The sequence below is a fragment of the Trypanosoma brucei genome, chromosome 7 (genome assembly GCF_000210295.1).
Source record: "Trypanosoma brucei gambiense DAL972 chromosome 7, complete sequence".
Classification (NCBI taxonomy): domain Eukaryota; phylum Euglenozoa; class Kinetoplastea; order Trypanosomatida; family Trypanosomatidae; genus Trypanosoma; species Trypanosoma brucei.
Genome location: NC_026740.1, coordinates 1,457,464 through 1,478,187, shown reverse-complemented (window position 1 = coordinate 1,478,187; position 20,724 = coordinate 1,457,464). Strand labels below are relative to the sequence as shown.

The 20,724-nt window shown below is 50.3% G+C and overlaps 8 protein-coding genes across 8 annotated transcripts; all 8 read right to left on the bottom strand.

Annotated features, from left to right (window-relative positions):
• Positions 1 to 942: 942 nt before the first annotated feature.
• On the bottom strand, positions 943 to 3,228 carry TbgDal_VII6110 (hypothetical protein, conserved; the record flags this gene model as incomplete). The annotated part of the gene is made up of 1 exon (XM_011776691.1): positions 943 to 3,228. One exon carries the CDS (start codon positions 3,226 to 3,228, stop codon positions 943 to 945), a length of 2,286 nt encoding a protein of 761 aa, XP_011774993.1.
• A 695-nt stretch (positions 3,229 to 3,923) lies between these two features.
• TbgDal_VII6100 (hypothetical protein, unlikely) lies at positions 3,924 to 4,271 on the bottom strand (the record flags this gene model as incomplete). Its single annotated transcript, XM_011776690.1, has 1 exon — positions 3,924 to 4,271. One exon carries the CDS (start codon positions 4,269 to 4,271, stop codon positions 3,924 to 3,926), a length of 348 nt encoding a protein of 115 aa, XP_011774992.1.
• A 560-nt stretch (positions 4,272 to 4,831) lies between these two features.
• On the bottom strand, positions 4,832 to 7,072 carry TbgDal_VII6090 (hypothetical protein, conserved; the record flags this gene model as incomplete). The annotated part of the gene is made up of 1 exon (XM_011776689.1): positions 4,832 to 7,072. One exon carries the CDS (start codon positions 7,070 to 7,072, stop codon positions 4,832 to 4,834), a length of 2,241 nt encoding a protein of 746 aa, XP_011774991.1.
• Positions 7,073 to 7,340: 268 nt separating this feature from the next.
• TbgDal_VII6080 (hypothetical protein, unlikely) lies at positions 7,341 to 7,667 on the bottom strand (the record flags this gene model as incomplete). Its single annotated transcript, XM_011776688.1, has 1 exon — positions 7,341 to 7,667. One exon carries the CDS (start codon positions 7,665 to 7,667, stop codon positions 7,341 to 7,343), a length of 327 nt encoding a protein of 108 aa, XP_011774990.1.
• A 432-nt stretch (positions 7,668 to 8,099) lies between these two features.
• Positions 8,100 to 14,300, bottom strand: TbgDal_VII6070 (hypothetical protein, conserved; the record flags this gene model as incomplete). Its single annotated transcript, XM_011776687.1, has 1 exon — positions 8,100 to 14,300. One exon carries the CDS (start codon positions 14,298 to 14,300, stop codon positions 8,100 to 8,102), a length of 6,201 nt encoding a protein of 2,066 aa, XP_011774989.1.
• Positions 14,301 to 15,412: 1,112 nt separating this feature from the next.
• TbgDal_VII6060 (hypothetical protein, conserved) lies at positions 15,413 to 15,997 on the bottom strand (the record flags this gene model as incomplete). Its single annotated transcript, XM_011776686.1, has 1 exon — positions 15,413 to 15,997. The coding sequence occupies one exon, from the start codon at positions 15,995 to 15,997 to the stop codon at positions 15,413 to 15,415; it is 585 nt and encodes a 194-aa protein (XP_011774988.1).
• Positions 15,998 to 16,628: 631 nt separating this feature from the next.
• TbgDal_VII6050 (hypothetical protein, conserved) lies at positions 16,629 to 17,210 on the bottom strand (the record flags this gene model as incomplete). The annotated part of the gene is made up of 1 exon (XM_011776685.1): positions 16,629 to 17,210. One exon carries the CDS (start codon positions 17,208 to 17,210, stop codon positions 16,629 to 16,631), a length of 582 nt encoding a protein of 193 aa, XP_011774987.1.
• Positions 17,211 to 18,132: 922 nt separating this feature from the next.
• On the bottom strand, positions 18,133 to 20,328 carry TbgDal_VII6040 (hypothetical protein, conserved; the record flags this gene model as incomplete). The annotated part of the gene is made up of 1 exon (XM_011776684.1): positions 18,133 to 20,328. The coding sequence occupies one exon, from the start codon at positions 20,326 to 20,328 to the stop codon at positions 18,133 to 18,135; it is 2,196 nt and encodes a 731-aa protein (XP_011774986.1).
• Between the last annotated feature and the right edge of the window lie 396 nt (positions 20,329 to 20,724).

The window sequence follows — 20,724 nt, the reverse complement described above, 5'->3', positions numbered from 1 at the left end:
CCACCTTGATTTCCTCTGTCCCCCTCCTCGAGACGGTTGTGTGACTCACCGTGGTGCTTCAGTTCCCGTTAACGTTCGCACACTTTACTGGAGAATGTTCTTAGGGAACCCTACGTAATGGTTAAATGCATAGAGCAGGAGAAAAGAAAAGAAAAACTTGTTTAGTTTGTTTTGAATTACACTGTCGATGCGCAGCCATCCCGTAAATGGGCCGTCACGTACACACGGTTCACAGCAACAAAAACGGCGCTATCCAACCCACAATGAATTGGATCACACAAGCATATAGGAAGATCATCAATTGGTGTTAATAGCAAAAAAAAAAAAAATACGCAAAGGAAACGAATCGTGGTACGTCACAACACGAGTCGGTGCCCCAAAAAGAAGGTAAGCGCGAGGAGTGTGAACACGACTTCGCTCTCCGTGCTGAAACTCTTCTGCGGTGTTTCCCTCCTTGTTCAGGATGGCGGTGTCTCCTCAGAACATCAAAGCTGGCACACACCTGCAAAAGCATAAACGTAAGAGCACCTCTCTTTCAAAAGGCGTCACAGTGCCTAAAATATTGTAATTGCCTTGAATTATATCAACTCTATGTGTAGAGGAAGTGAGCGAGGCGATTATCACCTTGCGCTAAATTACTCCCTATTTCTATGGCCTGTCGTCCTCAATGCCATTAGCATTGCATATCTATAAATTGCAGCCAACACGTATTATTGACAGAACGTACCCGAGAGGCCAGTTGTTTAACCTGCTCCCTTTCTTTTTCCACCTTAGTCTCTTAATGCAGCCACCAAACACACCGCCCATTCCCCGAACAAAGTTTCGCAGTGCTCCCCTTAGCACGCGCAAACACACACACGTACGGCGCCACTATCGTGCTGTTGTAACGCATCGCCGACGCACCCGAAACAAATTCCAGATTCATAGGGAATGTCACGTCTGTTACATTGTTTCAGCCAACATCAAAGCCACATTCGAGAAGCCCGCTTCCCTAGCACACTCAGTTGCCGTGATACCGCGCGCATTTCTCTGTCCAATGAGGGACGCTGCGGCGGTACTAAACCGAAGCCACTGCACTGCGTCCACTCTCCCTCCCTGAGCTGCGCTGTGGAGGATTGTGTTTCCATTCACCGACCGAAGGGCACGTAACTCAAGAAGCGGAGCCACCGGAGTGGGTTGCAGCAATATCTTCAGCACCTGCACGTGTCCATACCATGCAGCAATATGCAGGATGGTCCGACCTGAATAGTCACGCACTTTCTCAAAACCACGTGAGAGTTGTGGGTCCTCCTCTCGTAGTCTCTGAAACACCGCAACATCACCTTGAGAGGCGGCTGCAAGCAACTCTTCAGGGTACTGATAAATCGTAGGAACCTGAAAGTTGGCAGAACGCCGTGCTGCAGAAAGCAGTGTCGTCCCCTGTGCCGTGAAGTTGTTCACTTTTTTCACAACGGGTCCATGGACGTAGGGAGAGGAGCGACCTCCTTGTGCCGACGAAGTCCGTCGTGCTTCGCGGGTTGGACTCACAGACGAACACGATCTCCCCCTTCCTGATTCTGAAGGTTGCCGCAGTGGTGGTTTCGTGTTTGCAGCGGTTCCAGCACTAGTTGGGCGGTCCTTCGCATTCGTGGCTATTCTTACTTTCTTCTGCGATTTATCACTATCCTTTGCGGTTGGTTCAACGGAAGCTGACCCCGAAGGAGCCCGCGAAGTCTCATCTACTCCATGAAGTGGCGGTTCCTTTTGTGCCTGAAGTGGTGGCGGGGGTGCGGTGCTTGAATGATTCGATGAAGTATGAAGAGATGTCGATGTCGCTCCCGTTGACGATGCCGATGCCATTTGCTGCCTCTGCAGCTGCGTATGATTGGTGCTGTTGGGGGACGATGCAGATGAATAACCGCGGTGAGATGAGTGAGAGGTGCCCCCAGTGTCCGGCATAGTTGAAGACGAAGGTGGTGGTGACGTCTCAGAAGAGTCCTCATTTGCAAAAGCCGCACTCGCAATAAATGATTGTCCAGAGGTGGAGGGTACCACGACGGGGACGGGTGGAGGAACAGCTCCAAATTCTGGTGGCTTCGGTATTGCAGCAGCTGGTGGTGGTGGTGGAACAGCTCCAAATTCTGGTGGCTTCGGTATTGCAGCAGCTGGTGGTGGTGGAGGAACAGCTCCAAATTCTGGTGGCTTCGGTATTGCAGCAGCGGGTGGTGGTGGAGGAACAGCTCCAAATTCTGGAGGCTTCGGTATTGCAGCAGCTGGTGGTGGTGGTGGAACAGCTCCAAATTCTGGAGGCTTCGGTATTGCAGCAGCTGGTGGTGGTGGTGGAACAGCTCCAAATTCTGGAGGCTTCGGTATTGCAGCAGCTGGTGGTGGTGGTGGAACAGCTCCAAATTCTGGAGGCTTCGGTATTGCAGCAGCGGGTGGTGGTGGAGGAACAGCTCCAAATTCTGGAGGCTTCGGTATTGCAGCAGCTGGTGGTGGTGGTGGAACAGCTCCAAATTCTGGTGGCTTCGGTATTGCAGCAGCGGGTGGTGGTGGTGGAACAGCTCCAAATTCTGGTGGCTTCGGTATTGCAGCAGCGGGTGGTGGTGGAGGAACAGCTCCAAATTCTGGTGGCTTCGGTATTGCAGCAGCTGGTGGTGGTGGAGGAACAGCTCCAAATTCTGGTGGCTTCGGTATTGCAGCAGCGGGTGGTGGTGGAGGTTGGGAGAATGCCGTAAATGCTGAAGTTAGGGTTTCCGCCCCCGCGTCATCCCTCAAAAACGAAGGTAGATCGTCGTCAACAGATTTTCGTTGTTCTGATGCAGTTGCTTTATAGGACGTTGGCGCCACTACCTCATAAGAAATGTCTAGCGATCCGCATCCGTCACGGGCCTTCTGAGACAAAACAACGCTACCACCATGTCCCAGTTGTACTTGTCGGCGAGTCATTGCGGACGGCGAAAACAGCGTAAGCGTTGCACTGCCGAGTGGACTCTCTACCCCACCGGCCTCCTTGTGAAATACACGAAGTGTCAGAATAGTTGGAATAGGGCATTCGGGGAAGTTAAAAGCAGCCTCGAATGTGGGGTTTGTGCTATTCTGCACAACAGGAGTACTGAGGACTGTCGCGCCAACCGAAACGGAAACAAAGGGATTCGACGTCCCACTCGCGCTCAGTCCAACAAGAGACTCCGCTCGGTGTACAACAACACCCACACGGGCTTGTTGGACAGTACCATCGACATTCATGGTGGAGTTTGTATATTACACCTCCTGCCGCTGCTCAGCCGTATTAAAAATGTAATCAATCTACAGCTGTCTGTATATTGTTCACACAACACTCCCTTAAGCAATGAAAAAGGGGTTTGATGAGAAGAGCATGTGTGGCACATGGCAAAAGGTTGCGAAACCCATCTTTTTGCATCTTGGCAGTTCTCACGCGCACACATATACACAGATTTATGTACAGTAGGTCCCCTATCATGTGTGCCAAAGAGGGAAAGGATAAGGAAAGAAAAAAGACCCGAATTCAACACTTGTACAAACTGCACTCCTGGTGGTTCTTCCTTCATTCCTTTTCATTATTCGTATCACTCTTTTTCGTTCACCGTAACTGCGCGTAAACGCCGACGCGGCGCAAGCAATCCATCCAACGAGCCTCTTTCATGGTGACGCCACCCCGTATGGGACTGGCACGTACAGCGCAGCACAGGGCTCCGGAAACAGATAATAAAAAAAGAAAGTGTGGGGAGGGGAGCTCGCAATAACAACAAAAAGAACTGAAAATGATAAAGGAATAAATAGCTCGCGGAAGAAAAGGAGGGAAATGAACTGAGCAGTGAACAAACAATGGCAATGACCACTCACAAATGTAGACATTATAACAAACAAAAAGATATGAAGCACAACTCAATCGTATGCGATAGCGAAATATCAGGGAAAGATCACCCCAGAGGGGAAGGGGGCATGGGGAAAAGAAAGAGGTGTCGCGACGCAGTAATAAATAAAGGCAAAAAGAAGAAAAAAGAAAATAGTTGTCTTGCTAATGTCATAATCATGTGCGTGTGTGTCATCACTCCCTCCTTGTCCCTTCCCCTGTTAAAATCACCCGCTCCACTCGAGCACTGGCACCATGCGCGTAAGCCCAAGGCGTACACCCACGCAGGCCGTAACTTCTTGGGGAGGTCCTGACGCATTTGTAGTGCGAAGCAAATGGGAGCAAAAAAGTCCTTTTTTCTATCAGCTACCAGAAGCCCTTGAAAAAACAGCCTTTCACCAAGACTAGTTTGCATCACAAAGAGCCATGCTATTAAACGAAGCCAACAAAGAGATAAGCTTCCTCTTTCGAGCTAATTGCTTTGCATTTATACGAGCAGACAAACGCATACACAATCTACGTTGGTTTTGCACTTTCACACAGCACGTCTCATCCATGACAGGCACTTGAATTGGGAGAAAAAACGCACCCCAGCACCACCGTTGCCGAGGAATTAGGGGTGGGGGTAAGGAACCAAAGAAATTCACGGAATTCTCCGCACTTCATCCATTCCGCCGCTGAAAAAACGTTAAGAGATACATAAATTATGTTCCTTTTTTAAAGGGAGGATAACGAAGACCTAAATAAATGGAGAAAATGAAGAATTCAGCTGGCAAAGGACAAGCCTCCTCCTAACCCAAGCCTCAGCAATCGAGCACACTCACAAATACAAAACCAAAGAAAGGGAAAAGAACCACTTCCAGATTGGTGTAGTCATCCCTAACACTCGCCACTCACACATCAGTTTCCGGGTTGTGGCAACAGTCAATCATTTAGTGTGCAATCACAAGGATTCCCGCAGTAAAACCGTCCTTCTCAGTCATCATTCTGCACCAACAAGGAAGCCGCACAGAAGGCATCCTCACAGAAGTGGATGTTGAACTTCCTCTTCAACTTTGCATACAAGCAACCTAGAAGTTTAAAACAGTCGGGGAGCACATTTTCACGTTCCTTCAGCAGCGATGATGCAACACCCTTCGCAAGCATATTATCCACATCGACATAAAATGTCAGCAGCAGTATTGTAAAACATACTTTGTGTATAGCCTTAACAACACTACGAAAGGCATCACGATTGGGAGGGACGCTACCAAACGGCGCTGGATGGATATTTATAACCTTCGGTGCCGATTGTGTTGGAGTCGGTTGGTTGAATTCTAGTGGCGCAGCCCCTTCAACCTGCCTTTCACTGCTGTCGCTGCTACAACTACTGATCTCACTATCTACCGCGTGTGCCAGAGATTCTAGCCCCTCGCAGGATTTGACTAGTGGGCACAACCCGGAGATTTCGTCAAGTAAGCCCCTCACCGTCTGCAGGGACGAGAGGGGGTTCACAAAAAAGAAATCATCTACGGTATACCTGTTGGTGAAACTATGAAGGGTAATGCGGCAGCTGAGATCATGTTTCGTTGTGACATTCCCATCAAGAATTGGCTTTGGTGAAGCATTGTTAGCACCTACTGAGTTTTGCTGCAACTGGTCCTCCGCAAGAGCCTCTATACAACCCGATCGCCGTTCCCTTTCAGACTCCCAAAATTGCACGACCATGGCCGCACGGTGGCAACCCACAAAATAGAGGTGAAACAGTGGATCGTTGTCTGATTCAAACCATGAGTTGATTAAGTCGCGCTCACCCGCCGCCATACTTTGCAGCGACATGTCTAACCAAAGCGGAGTGACCAAAGTCCCAAGCTTCACGTTGTCCAACCGTTCTGAGGATAACTCCCGATCTGCTAACGGTCCTATACGCGCGACACTGAAAGACACTGTTGCATCGCCACGTGGTTTGGTGAAGAAACACTCATGAAGAAATGACAACGCATCCTCATGAGTTGGTCGCTCCTCCACACCACCACCGCACATCCCACCCACTAAACGGCTCTCCCAACAGCCCTCCAACGCCGTCGTCATTGCCATGCAAAATGCTCGGCGCGCAGCTTGATATTCTGCCGAATCCCATTTTCGGCTAACGCCTTGGCCGCCCTCTTTGGAAACAATACCGCGGGGACCCAAAAAACTAAGTGACCCGTGAAAAAAAGTGTAGAAATGTGAAAATGTCCCACTCTCAAGGCCTGCAGAAAACACGGTACCACTGCAACCTTCTAATTGTGGCGCTGTGCAGCAGGCTCTTCCAACATTATCCGTGCATAATGGAACATCTAAAATATACCGCTGGAGAGGGAGCATACTCGTCGTTTCTCGCGGGACGGCTTTGTTAAGGCTAATGTGAATGAAGTAACACTGCGGAAAGGACGTGCACCGATTATAGTTGTAAGTGCCGGCCCCACCAGTGCTATACATAGAGGGGTATGAGCCTCCTTGAAACCCCAACCGGCGTCCACGAATAATAAAACCAAACTCATCGCCCGGCCGCATTGCACGCAACGCCGTTTCCATACCCGGTTGCAGCACCGGAATGTTGCGCCCTTCCCACTCACCACCGCCATTAAGGAAACATGTAATGTCACCCCTGCCCAAATACACATCGGGAGAAAGGAACTCGGCAGCGAACTGACCAGCCAAAAGGCGATTCTCCCGAAGGTTCGTTGCTAAAGCCCCAGCGGCTTTCTGGAGCCAACACTTCTCCCCATGGGAGCAACCTAAAGCTTCAACGTTAGCGACAACTTCAGTATCTGTGAATTCTTCGGAGGCTACGATATCGTAGATTTGTTTTTCTACGGCTGTCCAGATGGAGTACTTGAAGGACACCAAAACTGTCGGAGAGTTTGGAGGCTTATAACCCCACCAAAACGGTGGGGATGCCGTCCTTACACCTGTCGAGTCACCAAACCCGTGGGTGGCGTTTGAGTTGGACAAGTAATACAAATCCATTAGATGCCCCGCAGTGCCGTTAATCATGAAAACATTCGGTTTGAGATAAATACCCCGATGCGGGGGGTGCGCTGAAGATGAATCACTAACGCTGCAGCCACCGCCCGCTCCTAGCGGGACCGTTGCACCGTCGTCATGGCCATAATGAGCAAAACCCTCTTCACCACAAAGGGAATCACCAGGAAGAGTGCTGCCTTGAGAGGTGCTGTTCTGGCTGTGAGACATAGCACTCTCCTTTTTTCCCCCCTCGGCACACACCTTCAAATTCACCACACTCACGAAGGAAAGAGGGAAGGAAAGTGAGTGGGCTAATTTGCTTCAATTTACGTACAATAATCGAAACTTTTGGTGAATCTGTATTTTGGTGACAGTTTGTTGCGACGATTCCTCCCCACCCACTCTCACGTTTTCCCCTTTCGTTTTCGTTTTTCACTTCCTTGATCACCTTTCTTTACCCAAAATAACACCAAGGGCTAAACTACCTTCACACCAGTTAATGCGAACCTGCAAGTAACAGTCGCGAGAAGCAAAGTGATGGGACAACAGACAGTGCGCTTTTTCTTTTTTCAAAGGAGTGTTGAAAGGGAAAGAAAGTTGCAACGACGATACAGATGAACAAAAGCAAGAAGAGAAAATAAAAAATAGGAATAAAAAATAGTTTGTTACAGACTTGACCAGTCGTGCTAATGCATTTTAGAATAGAGCGCAATCCCCACGAAAATACACTCATGACCGCCCCGCAGTCACGTGGTCCTGCTACAAAAATCTCCCCACCTTTCCCAGAGGGGAAAAAAAGCGAAAAGGTGGCAACGGCGCTCATCAAATCGATGAAAGCAGCAAAGCGCGGTACAAAAAGGGGCAGAAGAAGTTGTAAGTGAGCGAAACAAGGAAATAACTAAAACAACACTTCCAGGATGTCCACTACATCTCCACCAATATTTCGCATCCTCACGCTTGCCCATTCGCCTTGCAACGGCACACACGCGAGCGATGAAAAGGAAATAAACACAAACAAAAACAACGCATGCCCCGATCCACAGGTGCAACATTTTCGAAACTCAAATGCAAATTATAAAGGTGACGATAAAGAATGTCGGAAAATATAAAGTTACATTCTTAAACCTCTTGTGTGTACGAGTGTACGCGTCCGCACATATGATTGCACAGGAAACCATGGCAGATCGGAGGTGTCTTGACAATCATACAGAATAGGGACGTATATATCAGAGTACAACACCAATGCAACAGAATCTCACCGTTTTCGGGCGTGATTGCCGTTGCTACCCACATCCCGCTCTCGCTGACGGCGCCACTGCCTCTCGTGATAACGGCCCTTTTGTGTGTAGTGTTGCTGCGTTTGGAAGTGTTGACTCGAGCTGTACTTTTCGTGATCACCTCCGGGGCTGTTAGACGGTGAAGAGGAGGGTTTAAGACCATCAGATCCAACACCCCAGCGCTGGTGGCTTCCCCTTCCTGAACCACCTCCCCCTGCCGTTTCGCCACTAAAGACGGTAACAATTTCAGGTTCCTCCCGTGTGTGAGGATGACCACAGGCATCGCTCCGTGGGATGGCCACCGTGGATTCTGGCGACAACTTCGACGCGGGATTTTCTGAAGGTGGAGGGGAAGCTGCCTGTGGTGGGACAACGACTGTGGTTGTCACCGCCGGCTGCTGTACCTTCCCGCTGCCACCCTCAGTTTCCTTCGGGGCAACGACAGCAGCGAGAATGTCAACTGCGCTTGTAAAGAGTACGTGTCGACTTCCAAGTTTCATACCCACTGCTAGCTCCAATTCTGTGAGGACCGGGTCAAAGTTTTCACGAACTGTCGTGATATCACCACTTTGCACCGGGCGGCGTGAGAGAGACACACTCGGTACGGATGGTTCTTCCCCCAACGAGGATTCTGCCATACGCGCTGCGCCTCCCACAGAGGTAGTCTTCATATTCCCCCCTTCAGCCTTGGAACCCTTCGTTATCTTCTGTGTTGCGTTTCGGCGGCGTATTGCCTCCATGCGTCCTTCACTCCCTTCCAACGCAGCAAGTGCGTCGGGAAACTGATTAAATACAGCCGTCATCGCCACATCACGAATGGCAGGTTTAGGCATCAAAAGGTGTTGTGCCACGGCACTGCCGCTTTCAGCACCAGAACCGGAACCGGAACCAGCAGAGGCAGAGGCAGAAGCTGAGCTACCACTTGGTTTATTCGAGGATGACAACTCACTTGGAGAAAAGTAAACATTAGCGAGAACGCGCTTGACTTCGTCTACTGGTACGCCCACTGCTTGTAATATGTACGCGAACGCCTGTCGTCTGCGGTACGCGGGTGGAATGTTCAGTAGATGCCGTATCGCGATGCCAGGCTCACCACGGAAGCTCCACATGGCCGCGATCGCGTTCAGCGCATTCGTGACCCCAACAATATGGTACGGCATAAGAACCTTATGCATGAGGAAAAAGTCAACAAGTTTCAGAAGGTAGGCGTCGCGCCAGTCGTCGTCTAGCTGCTCGGACATCATACTCATACGATAAGCCGCTACGTAATCCCGTCCGAAACTCACTTCTGCATGGAATACGCTACAGGTGGCAAGTGAGTGACCGTGCTGGTAGCAGTGCCGACAGAGATCATCGTGAAGCACATGACTCAAAGCGGAAACAAACCTGTTGGAGTACGTCTGGCGAGCGGGTGGAGTTTCAATGCGCGGCTCCAAGCCTTCTGCAGCAAACAGGGCCTGCAACTGCGCTCGTCGACTGATGACAACCTCCTCTCCCAAACCGGCGGCACGCCAAAGGTCCGTATAGGGCGATATGGGTGGAACCATTTCCACAGGGAGACGCCGCAGGATGCGGACGCCGGAGCCAACAAGACCACAAGCAAAGCAACGTCGGACAAGCCGAAGAAGCGAACGAACTAACGAGGGGTGTGCACGAAGCAAATCACTCGTGAGCTGTCCCAGGTTGTATGTATGATAAACGTACGCTGCGGCAGCCCGAACACCATCCAACACGCTTCGGATGCCACCGACGTGCACAACTACATATTCAAGTTTAGCTGCAGTAGTCGGTTGTGCAATTAATTCTGGGCAGTCGAAGTACGTGTGCTCGCTGTCAAAGCACAAAAGGCAACAATTTCGCATCGGCACAGCCGCGGAACGTGCACCTTCGGTAGAAACACCTAATGTTGATGATTCATCTGACGCAGACAAAGATGAAGATAGTGATGTTTGTGAGCTTCCACTACCGTCCACGTGATTGTGACTTAGTGTACGGATACCTTTTTCAGAGTAGCCAGCCATTCGAAGCATTGTGGAGGTTACCCCACTGGACACGAAAACCACGGGAGACCTCGCATATAACCGATAAGCACTCTTTTCCTGTTTAGCAAGCGCGAGCTTACTGATAGCTTTATTAATGGCATAGACAATAGGGTCGTCCATGTCGAGCCTCCGCAGTTGCAACATGCTCAGTGGTGAACCCACTACACAAGAGTCAACTTGGCGATGACCATGCTCGTCACCGTCGGTTTGCAATGTGTCGTACGGGTCCTTCTGGAAGTCGTCTATACGTTGGAGGAGGAAACGGTAAAATGCATGTAGTCTCTCAGGACCCGCAGAGGTCCACCCGTCTACTTGCGCCCGCAATCGCTTGAACAGCTCCTGTGCGGCCACGACATCGACAAGGGCTCCTGAAGTTGCCGATCCGTTTTTTTGCGATGCACTCAGCTCCTCGATTTCTCCAATCCACTTCAGTAGTCTCGGGCATTCGAACGAAGCATGACGCTCGTCAAGACACATGCAGCACGTTACAGCAACCTGAACAAAGTTGGGATGTGTCCCATCCGCAACACCCAAGGGACTCCGTTTCCTCAATAACTCCCGTGCGTCCTCCACAGGAACGTTAAAATATGGAACCATAGCCATATACGCCCCATCGTCGCGAAGGTGCAACGGAATGTGGCAGAGGACGAAGGCTGCACGACGGAACTGTTGGTACCGACTCAACAGCATGGACAGGCGATTCACGTCCCGGCTGTGTGTCTCCGAAAAAAGCTCGCGGTAGGGTGATTTCACAAAAGCCGTGTATGCACCGACGACGAGACGGCTGCTCTCCGCCCCATGTTGCACCGCAGCCTCCACTGCCTGCCTAAGTTGCTGCAGCACTGCGTCCTGCTTTTCTTTCGGAGACATTGTAATGGATTGGCGCTTCGTTGTAGAGAAATCCCGCGTTATAATCGGGCAAGCCTTCCACGCATGCTGCCCAAAACAAACCTTGCAGGTTGCGGGTGTGAATATGGTTTGAAAGAACGTATCCTCATCGCGCCTTAATTGTTGTGTGGTCAATCCCGCATAGGCTGCATCGGTACAACCAAAGAGATGCGCAAGCGCAAACAGGGTACTTCCCTTGCTGCGTGCACGGGCAGGAACGAAGCGCATGTAAGTGTAACCTGCCAGCACTCTCTCATGTAGTTGGCAGAGCCGCTGAATCAGCTGTTCTATTCGCTCCGCATCGTGCGGTGTAGCCCTCAGCAGAAACGTACGACGGTACACCATCAACAGGTAACCCGCCACCACTGCGTCTACAGGACGTTCCGCGGAGTTAGCCACACGAGCGCGTACTTCTTCCATAATATCCCCTGTCGATGTTGCGTATGCAAAATGCCGCCACAGAGCGCTGGGTCCTGTTTCGGCACCACAGGCTCCGCATTGTGTGCGGGAACCCCACCCCGTGTTTTGTTCGTGGCACCATACACAAGTCCAGGGCCCGTCGACACACATTGAGGGTATCATGAAACCCTGCCGTTGTTTCTCTGGAGAAAAATGCGCCGATGAAGTCGACACGGAAGATGTTGATAGAACGGGGGATGGAAAGGCAGCAGAATGGCGCGCAGGTAACACAACACCGCGCTGAGCCAGTGCGTAACGACGGGCTGCCTCTTGTAGCTGCAAACGGTGCGATGACTCTTCCATGGCTGCATAAACATCAAACGAGGCAGAGGGACCACCTCCTTCTGACACACAACTGCCCGCGCCGTCTGCCCCACCTCCTCCTGGAAGAAGTAACACATTTCGCGCCGCCACGGGTACCCCGGGAAGTAGAGGAGCCGTGTCGGAGAGTATTTCCTTTTTAAACACGCTGCTAGCATCCAGTGGAGGAAAGACCGGTGGCGCCGCATGCTTCCCAACGTTGGTTGCTCCTGCAGCTGTTTCACGACTATTCTCGCCTCGCTTTGACCAACAGCAGATGCTCTCATGCAACCTCTTTCGCTCACTAAGTCGCACAACCTTGCGCTTCTCTCGTAAACGGGAGATATGTTCGCTCGAAAGCTGAAAGCTAGGCAATGACCCCGCATCTTTTGCAGGTATGATCGTAAGACAGATGGAACAGACACGCTCCGCATAGACGTCCTGCGCAGATAGAATAGAGCTGCACGAAGGGCAAACCAAATCCATCATCACGTGTAGAAACTCTGCGCGGAAATCCTCGGCAAACAAATAAACGTTATCTAGTACGCCATTATATAGTTGCCGTAGCTCATCCTGTAACCCTAAGCGCACCAACACCCTCGCAGCAGGGATAAGATTGTGGTGCAACTGCGGCAGCAAGTGCACGCCGACATCAGTCAAGAGCCAGCGGAACACCTTCCGCGTTACATCGCGTGCTTCTTCCATGTGGTGCGACGGATCAAGCCGGTGGAGAAGCCACAGCGACATGTCCAAACCGTCAACAATATGGCGTGAAGAAACGGCACGCGCAACATTAAGCGTCATCCACGGATCAGCTCCACGACAAAGGACGTCAATAACATACTGACTCAAGTCACCAGCCTTCTCTGGGATGATGGTATGCCAGTTGGGGCACTCACGGTTGAGAGTTTGGAAGTATCGCCACACCAGTTCCCAATGTATCATCGGCAGCCCAGCTGTAGGTACTCCACCCGAGGTCCCAGAGTGCCCGGCTGATGCAAGGGTCCCGCCGCCCCCGGGAAGTACATCACGGGTTTCACGGACGACTTTGAAGAACAGTAAAAATGGTGAAGGGTGAATGAAGTCCTCAATATCAGACGCTTGTGTATCACTCGTGCTCACACCTGGAGATCCACTAGTAGACGAGGGCTGATGATACTTCAGCCAGTCGCTGTTTGTGCCTAATTCACTGGTCCCGTCACTACCCGTCCCCTTCACCACTGATGAGCGTGCGGGAGTTTTCCGCAGGGCGTGACAGGTACGTATGTATCGCCTAAGAATATGCAGGGCTATCAACGGGGACGCTTGGCCAAAGAATGACACATTAGCGCGCAACATAAGCCGGGAGGCAAGAAAGGCATCAAGGCCATAAACAACGCCTTGCATCAGGTGGTCACCCTTTCCCAGTCGTAGCACGCCGTGACCCCATCCTCGAAGGTTACGAAGAGCTCGGTAGTGTTGTTCAGCGTAACCAACTTCTGAGGTACTGAGATGGCACCATTCCAGTTGATTACCCCCACGCGTTATTTGTACGATCGACAACGGACGCACCTCAAAAGATGAGAAGGTTACTGTGTCGCTGTTTTGGTGCATCCCATGTGCCTTTGCTGCCTCATCCATGCTCTCTCCTCTGTTTACAAATGATCTCGACACCACTTCGGCTGCACGAGCTGACATTCCCCTTCGAAGTTGCTCAGGTACCCGCTGACCGGTCCTAACAACACGACCTTCACCTGGGGTTTTTGCAGGTGACAACGTTAGAAGTTTCCACAGAAGGGGTGAATGCGGGACTTTACCATCAGCTGCAGCTTCCATCACGACCTGCCACAACCCAGGCGTAATCCACGAATCGGGCATCCCCTGTAGCAACTCAATCGCATCACTAAATAACCTTTCGCACAGTAACGCCTGGCAGAGCAATACCCTAACACTGGCGGTGTCATACAGATATGGACAGTGGTTCTTCAGAATGTGGTAAACTGTTTGTAGGGTATATGAGGCCGCTCCCGCAGAAGATGTGTGACGTGGCCGACTGATAGTCGCTGTAAGTGCCTTCTGTGTGAGTTGCAGGCACGCCGTGCGATGTCGCAGGACGCTTAACAACAGCTCCATCGGAGAAGGTGCCTCCGGGTGGAACAATAGGGCATCCAGGTCAGTGAAACCGCGCTCCATATACATCTGTAGCAGAGAACCGTAAGGCTCGTACCTTCGGCTGCGGCGTAGTGCAGGCGAAACTCCAGGGGTTTGAGCGGTTTGATAACCAGACGAACCGGGCAAATATGTAACTGGCACAAACACTCTGCCCAACCGCATGAGCTGCTCCGCTGCCTGTGGTCCACCATGTCTTAGGTGTGACGGCGTCAGCGAAGTGAAGGACGACTGTTGGGGACTAAGTCGTGTTTTGGTTTTGCCCAACGCAGTTGCAACCGCAGCAGCAGAGGAGGAAGTAGTAGACGGCGCTGCATGTGCCAAGTACGATGTCGGTCGCATGCAGCAAGTCCCCTCCACTAAGCTTCCCTGACTCCTCAAATTACTTTCCCTACTCTTCACTAGCCGAACTAAGGGGATTTAAACTTCTTTATATCGACCCTACGCTTCCAGGTATTCTCTCCCCGGAAGACACTCCTAAAGTCACTCACTAACCTAATGGTTCCCACCACTCGCGTCTCGCTTCTCCAGCTTTGTCCTACTTTCCCCAACACAATGTGTATGGCGTTAGTGTTCCACTTTGTTTTACCCCTTTTTATTCTATGTCTAACTTACTACTTGCCTACTAGCCACACTGTCCCTACACTTCCAACACACCCGGTGCTCGGCTGCTACTCCCCCCCCCCAAAAAAAAAAAAACAAAAATGTTTTACCTACCCCTCACTACCGGCACTTTTGTAGAACTTAGACCACACACGCACACTGACGGTTTGGGCCTTCTTCCGTGCGTGAGTGCTTAAACAAGCAATTGAAAACAAGGTAAATAACGTTACCGTGGTAGCAGTGACAGTGACAGTAATAATGAGGAAGGAGGAGAAAGAAGCAAATGGTATGTAACTGTGGAAGGAAAAACTGGCAGAGGTGAAGAACGAGTGCTCGAACAAACCTTCCACAATGTTATTACACCCTCGCTCCCTTCCACGCACCTGCACATCCACAAATGGAAGGTATTTGGGTTGTTGGTATGCTTTCCATTCGGGCCCAAGGCATATATAACCTGCTGATGTACGTAAAGAAGAATGCGGCAGAACCCCGTCCCACAACGTGGCCAGACTTGGTTCACACTTTTCTTCGGCAACCAACCGTCAAAAAGAAATGTCTTTTTTTTTCTGACGGAAAGGTTATCAAATGCTAACAATGGCTGGAAAGTTTCTGCCAATCTTTCGGGCAACTAGCACACTTGAATTAGCGGAAGCGAGGGGTAAGACAAACACGGTTTCACACATGCCCTTTGTTCCCTGTTGCATCTCCCTTCCCCACTCTATGCAGGACTCAACAAATACGACCGAAGCATCGCCGAACGGAGAATACAAAATGGAACGTAATTCCCGCCTCCTGTGAGTGGAAGAGGGGGCGCTGTCACATTTTTTTTTTTTGCACGTTTGAAGAAAAACTCACACGAACCTACGGAGGGGCTTTGAGTTCAAGTGAATGTAACGCTCCACAACACCAACCAGCTCGTACACTTTTCTGGGGACTGTTGCGCCCCTCACAGTGGCATCCAATGTGAGTTCCTCGGGATGCTCTTGCAGCCATTCCTGTAGCAAACAGCACTGAGAACCACTCGATTCTGAGTATTCACATGCCACCGCACCTTCCGCATCAGCAGTTTTGTCCCCTACAACACAGCGCTTCAACACAAGAAGGGGCTCTCGTCTCTTCCCAGAACTGCCACTGACTTCAACCGTCCCAATTTGAAGCGAACAGCGCGTCTCATTGCGCGAGTCCCACACTACGCAGCCCAACGGCACCTCCACCACCTGATTGGTATCAACATTAACGCCACATTCACCGTCTTCCCTTAGCCTCTTCCCACCAGTAACTTGAGAGCATGCCTTCACTTCCTCTTCATTGCTGTTGGGAATTCTCCGCCTCTCCCGCTCCTCCTCCAGTAACTTGGGAGGTATGACAACTTTGCCCTGCAATTCCAACAGCAGCATTTCCTGCAGGGGGCCCCTCGGCGCAATAATCTGAATCATTGGTACCTGCAAGTTACGCAGGCACACCAACAGTAAAACCTACTCGGGATCACTTGATTTTACGCCCCACCTCGAACCCCTTTTGTGCTCGTCACCTATACAGGTGAACTTGGTTACTTTCCGCTCCTCAATGCTGTTAACAATCGAAAAACAGAACACGAGCACGCATCTGGCATCAAAATCGATCAAATAGCCCAAAAGAGCGAAGAATCCGGCAGTAAAGACAAAAGTGCGAATATGTGATAAAGGGGAAGGGAGGAAAAAGAACAGTACCCTAAGCAACAGAGGAACTGGTGACTCACAAACGCAAACAAATTAGTGTATATATATATATATATATATATGGGTATCATTAAGAAGTGAGGGGTAATTTTATTCTTTTGACAGCCTCCCCTAAACTACAAGTAGAGACTAACGATCACACAAGGCCGAAGAACCACACTAAAACAATATATCGATACGAACATTAACAGCAAAACACGACGCATAACCGTACGCACAAAAGAAGGGCCCCACCAGTAACCAGTTTGTCTTGTGCCAAGTGTTAGTCCCATTGGTCTTCCTCCCTCGCAAACACGCACAAGGGTTTAACCAAACAGTTGTCGGCCACCTTGAAGAACCGAAGTCTTTACTAAGCGTCCTTTACCCATGGGTGTGGTAAATCACGGTCAGGGAAATGCTCCTTCCATATGCGCCGCATCATATTGTTGCGCCCAATCAGTTCCCCATGGAAAGTGCCCAAATTATACTTCCAACGGTACGCCATTAGGAGTTCATTGTCTTCTTTCCTATCTGCCACACACTGATAAAGTGCATCCCTCTCCTTCTGGCACTTCCACGAAGTCCACATTTTATCCTGTAGGCAACGCGCCATGACCTTTTCAGTCTCCGCACAGCGCCTCTCCGCCTCATTCGCCACGGCATCTTTCATCTCCTTCAGCACCATGGGTGGCAACCGCATTGACTGCACATGATCCACGGACTCGAAATCCTCTTCGTACACTTCTTCGATGAGGTTCTTCGTGAGTTCGCCCCTTGTGGCCCCCGGCGTGTGGCCGTGCCGTTGGCGCCACTGATCCGCTTGTGACTTGAGATGCATGTACTTTCGAAACCTTTCGGGATCCTCCTGCCGCCACCCTCCACCGCCAGAAGAGTCCACGCTCCGTACAGAAAATGGTGAGTCTGCGGAATCCGTACTGGCGGTGGTACCCATTCCCTTTGTCCTCTTCAGCTACTGTTCTATATTATTATTTTGTTCGGTTTGTATCAAGTTTTGAGATGAGGAATCCACAGTGGTAAGATACAAATTGGGCGAAAATGTGCGAAGAAGTGAATGGGGAAAGGGTGAAGTTACTCCGACACCTAATAAAAGTAATCAGTGTCCAACTGGATGGGACGAAGCAGTCATTTTTTTTCTTTGTTAAAACCGACACAATGTGTACAATACTTGGTGGATTAATGTGGGAGAGGGAACAGTACACGCATCCAAAAGTAGAAAAAAAATAAACTTGTGGACAAGCACTGATTGTTTTAAATTCCCTAGTCTCAAGTAATGACAAAGAGAAGAATATATCTTGCCCTCTGAGGAAAGTGGGAAAAACAACGTCGAGACGTAAAGTCTAACACACATACACACACAAATATATATACAAATAAACGACGCAAAAAGCAAATGAAAGAAACCAGCATTTAGAAATAAAGTTCGACCGGCAACCCATCAGCATTATACCACTCCACCACCGTATTGAATACACACGCACGCCCTCTCATACACATGCGTGCATTAGGCGTTAATGAAGAAGGAGGTGAATGGGAAGGGGACAATGCAACCAGCTGTAAAAGAAATCAGCAATAACATTCATATATGGGCAAACGCGGCGCCATCCACACGTGTACGATTGTTGTTGTTGTTTTTCCCCTCTCCCACCCACTCGCCAACTTCCTCTTGTCCACATTTGCCGCCGTTCCCCCCCCCTCCTCCTCCTCCATTACCCTTCCCTTACCTCTACGCCCGATCGAATGACAAAAGAAAGCGACATCTCCGCAGCACGCTTCCATGAGACCAAAACGCTGACATCATCCACCATAACAATAATAACAATAATAATAAAAGGGAACAAACAGCACTTTATTCCTTATGATTGACAGTGTGCCTTTCCGTCCTCTTTGTGCTTCGAGTCGGGTGATGAAACACTTGAGGCCGCATGACCATTAATCGAGCTGGACATCTGGGAAATCATTTGTGAGCCTTCCGGTGAGGGGCTTTTCCTCGATTTTGACGCGCTACCGGGGGTTCCTAAATCAAACACTCGCCTCTGTGGGATGTGATCCCTCTTAGTGTATGTGGGTAGCGCAGGTAACGACGAGAACAACTTCTGAGTATCACCCAACACCTTTTTATAACTTGCGTCAAGGGTACCTAACCTTCCAACCGCCTCTACCGACCGTGCCATGACGTTCCGTTGGCGTAATGTATTCACAGATGAGAACGGAGGATCCGAATGCCTGCCGAAGTACCTAAGCATTTTGGGCTTTTGTCGAGTCAACATATGTGATGTCAAAGAGGTATTCGCAGCATGTTCCGACAACTGCGTAACTGCCGGATCTGGGGTAAAAAAACTCAGCACTGTGTCCGCCTTTTTTTTGCCATGCTTACCAGATTGAACCCACATCCCCTCCGCTTTAGGTGAAGAACTAACGAACGACACCTCCCTGGAGCCACCGCCGCCGTTGCCTCCAAAAATACTGGAATGGTCCTCCGGTGGGGAGAGCGAAATAACAACACCATTAGTCTGGTCCGGCAATGATTCAGCCATAATTAACGGGGAATTTGTCACACCTTCCTGAGTGCTGGCACGCTCTTTTTCCGTTAACCGCGAATACGAAGAAGAAGAAATATTGGTTGGAGACGTAACGCGTTTCCTCACCACAAGACGCTGTGGAACCTCAGAAGCACTCCTCGCTACCTCTCTACTCATATTATGTATTTTGTCACTCAATGAGGTGCTGATTTCAGAAAGACTACGACACGACATCAAATCGCCACCGGTGACTGTAGTGGAACCAATTTTGTTACTGCTCCTTGCACTTTTAAATGCCATACGCGGAGTAGTTGTGGCCTCTGACGGCAAGATGGTCACCACAAAGGACGGCGTAGTTCGCGCGGAGCGCGCAGTTGTCACCGCTGCTGATGGTGAAACCGCAGACGCAAAAGAAGAAGTTCCTCTGGAGTGAGGAATCAATGCCGCAGCTGATTGCACCCCTACACCGGGGAACGAAACTGAAGATAATACGGAATGCGCCGCTTGCAGTGACTCAGATAGTGACAAAGCCGTTGCAAACGACGCATTTTCCATGTGACATGATGGCGACGTTGCTCTTGACGGTGCTATAGCGGTACCAAGTGACAGATCCCCCCTTGAGTGGCTTACTGATGTCGCTGTTGGTGCACCTAAAGCGTCCGCATGCGATTGTGGGGGTGCCTCATTATGCAACGGTCGCGGTGATACGCTCGGCGACAGGGCCGTCACGAATGATGAAACTCCCAAAGACTGTACAGGAGACTTGTCATTCACGAATAATGACGACGGCTCCCTGCGGTGCACTGCCAGTGACGAAAACGGTGATGACACGGTTGAAGACGAGGACGACGCCGTTATTGATACTAATGGTAACATCGAAGGTGGTACCTCCGTTGGAGGAACGCACGCAGTTAGACTGCCAAAATACGCCTCTACGCTATTGTTCACACTTTCATTCATCACCATACTATGACAGGAGTTGAGTTTGTTGCTTCCCACTGACTCGTCCTCCCATTGGCTGCTCAGACACGACTGAAACCCTCTACCTGATGGTGGAGCCCCACCATTGGTGTCAAAAGTACCTGGAGTCCCCGACACAAACTTCACTCGTGGTGTCGTCATTGCCGAAAGCAACAGGGGGCTTCGTGCTGTCAAGAAACGACCGTCGTCATCCCCATTATCAAAAACACAAACGCTATCCGCTCTGTTGTCCGAACCTAACCGTAGATGTGCATTAACTGGAAGTTGTGATACAGACTTACGGTTTACGGGAACAAGACGTTCTAACCCAATCGTTGTTGTGTAATCCGACTGGTCCCCTATCACCGGACTCCCCGTAAATTTGGATGAAGCGCTCTCCGCCGCCACGCCATGGGAAGCCCCGCCGGTAGGGGCGTTAATTTGCCCATCCGATGGCCTCGTTTGTGCCGCTAATGACCCTCCGGGAACTTCAGCCGGAGCATTAAGTGATGCATTGTTTGATGGTAGGAGCCGCGCTTGTTTCGTTTGAGTGGCACAACAATGGCCCATATTTATCTAAGCTGCTGTATGCTTCGATGTGTGCACCGCTCCCCCTCCCCCCCTTTTTATTGGGTGTGTCGACTCCTTTAAGCGTGGTGGCGTTAGAAAACACATGAAGAAGGGTGGAAAAGGGAAAAAGTAAACATTTCAACAAAAGGGAGAAGAAAGGTGATAGGAGGAGTTTGAAAACAAAAAAAATGGCAACGGCAGAGGATTTTTAACAATCTGACTAGAAAAATTAAGGAAAGGGAATATAATGATGGGTAGCACACAGAAAGTACAGAGAGAGAGAGAGGGTGTGTCAGAGGAGACGAGTTGTACAATTAACCAGGAGATATTCCCGTCAAGGCTAAAATAAAACAAATTGAACGGCGCGCACGGACCACACAGCATACATAAATCGTT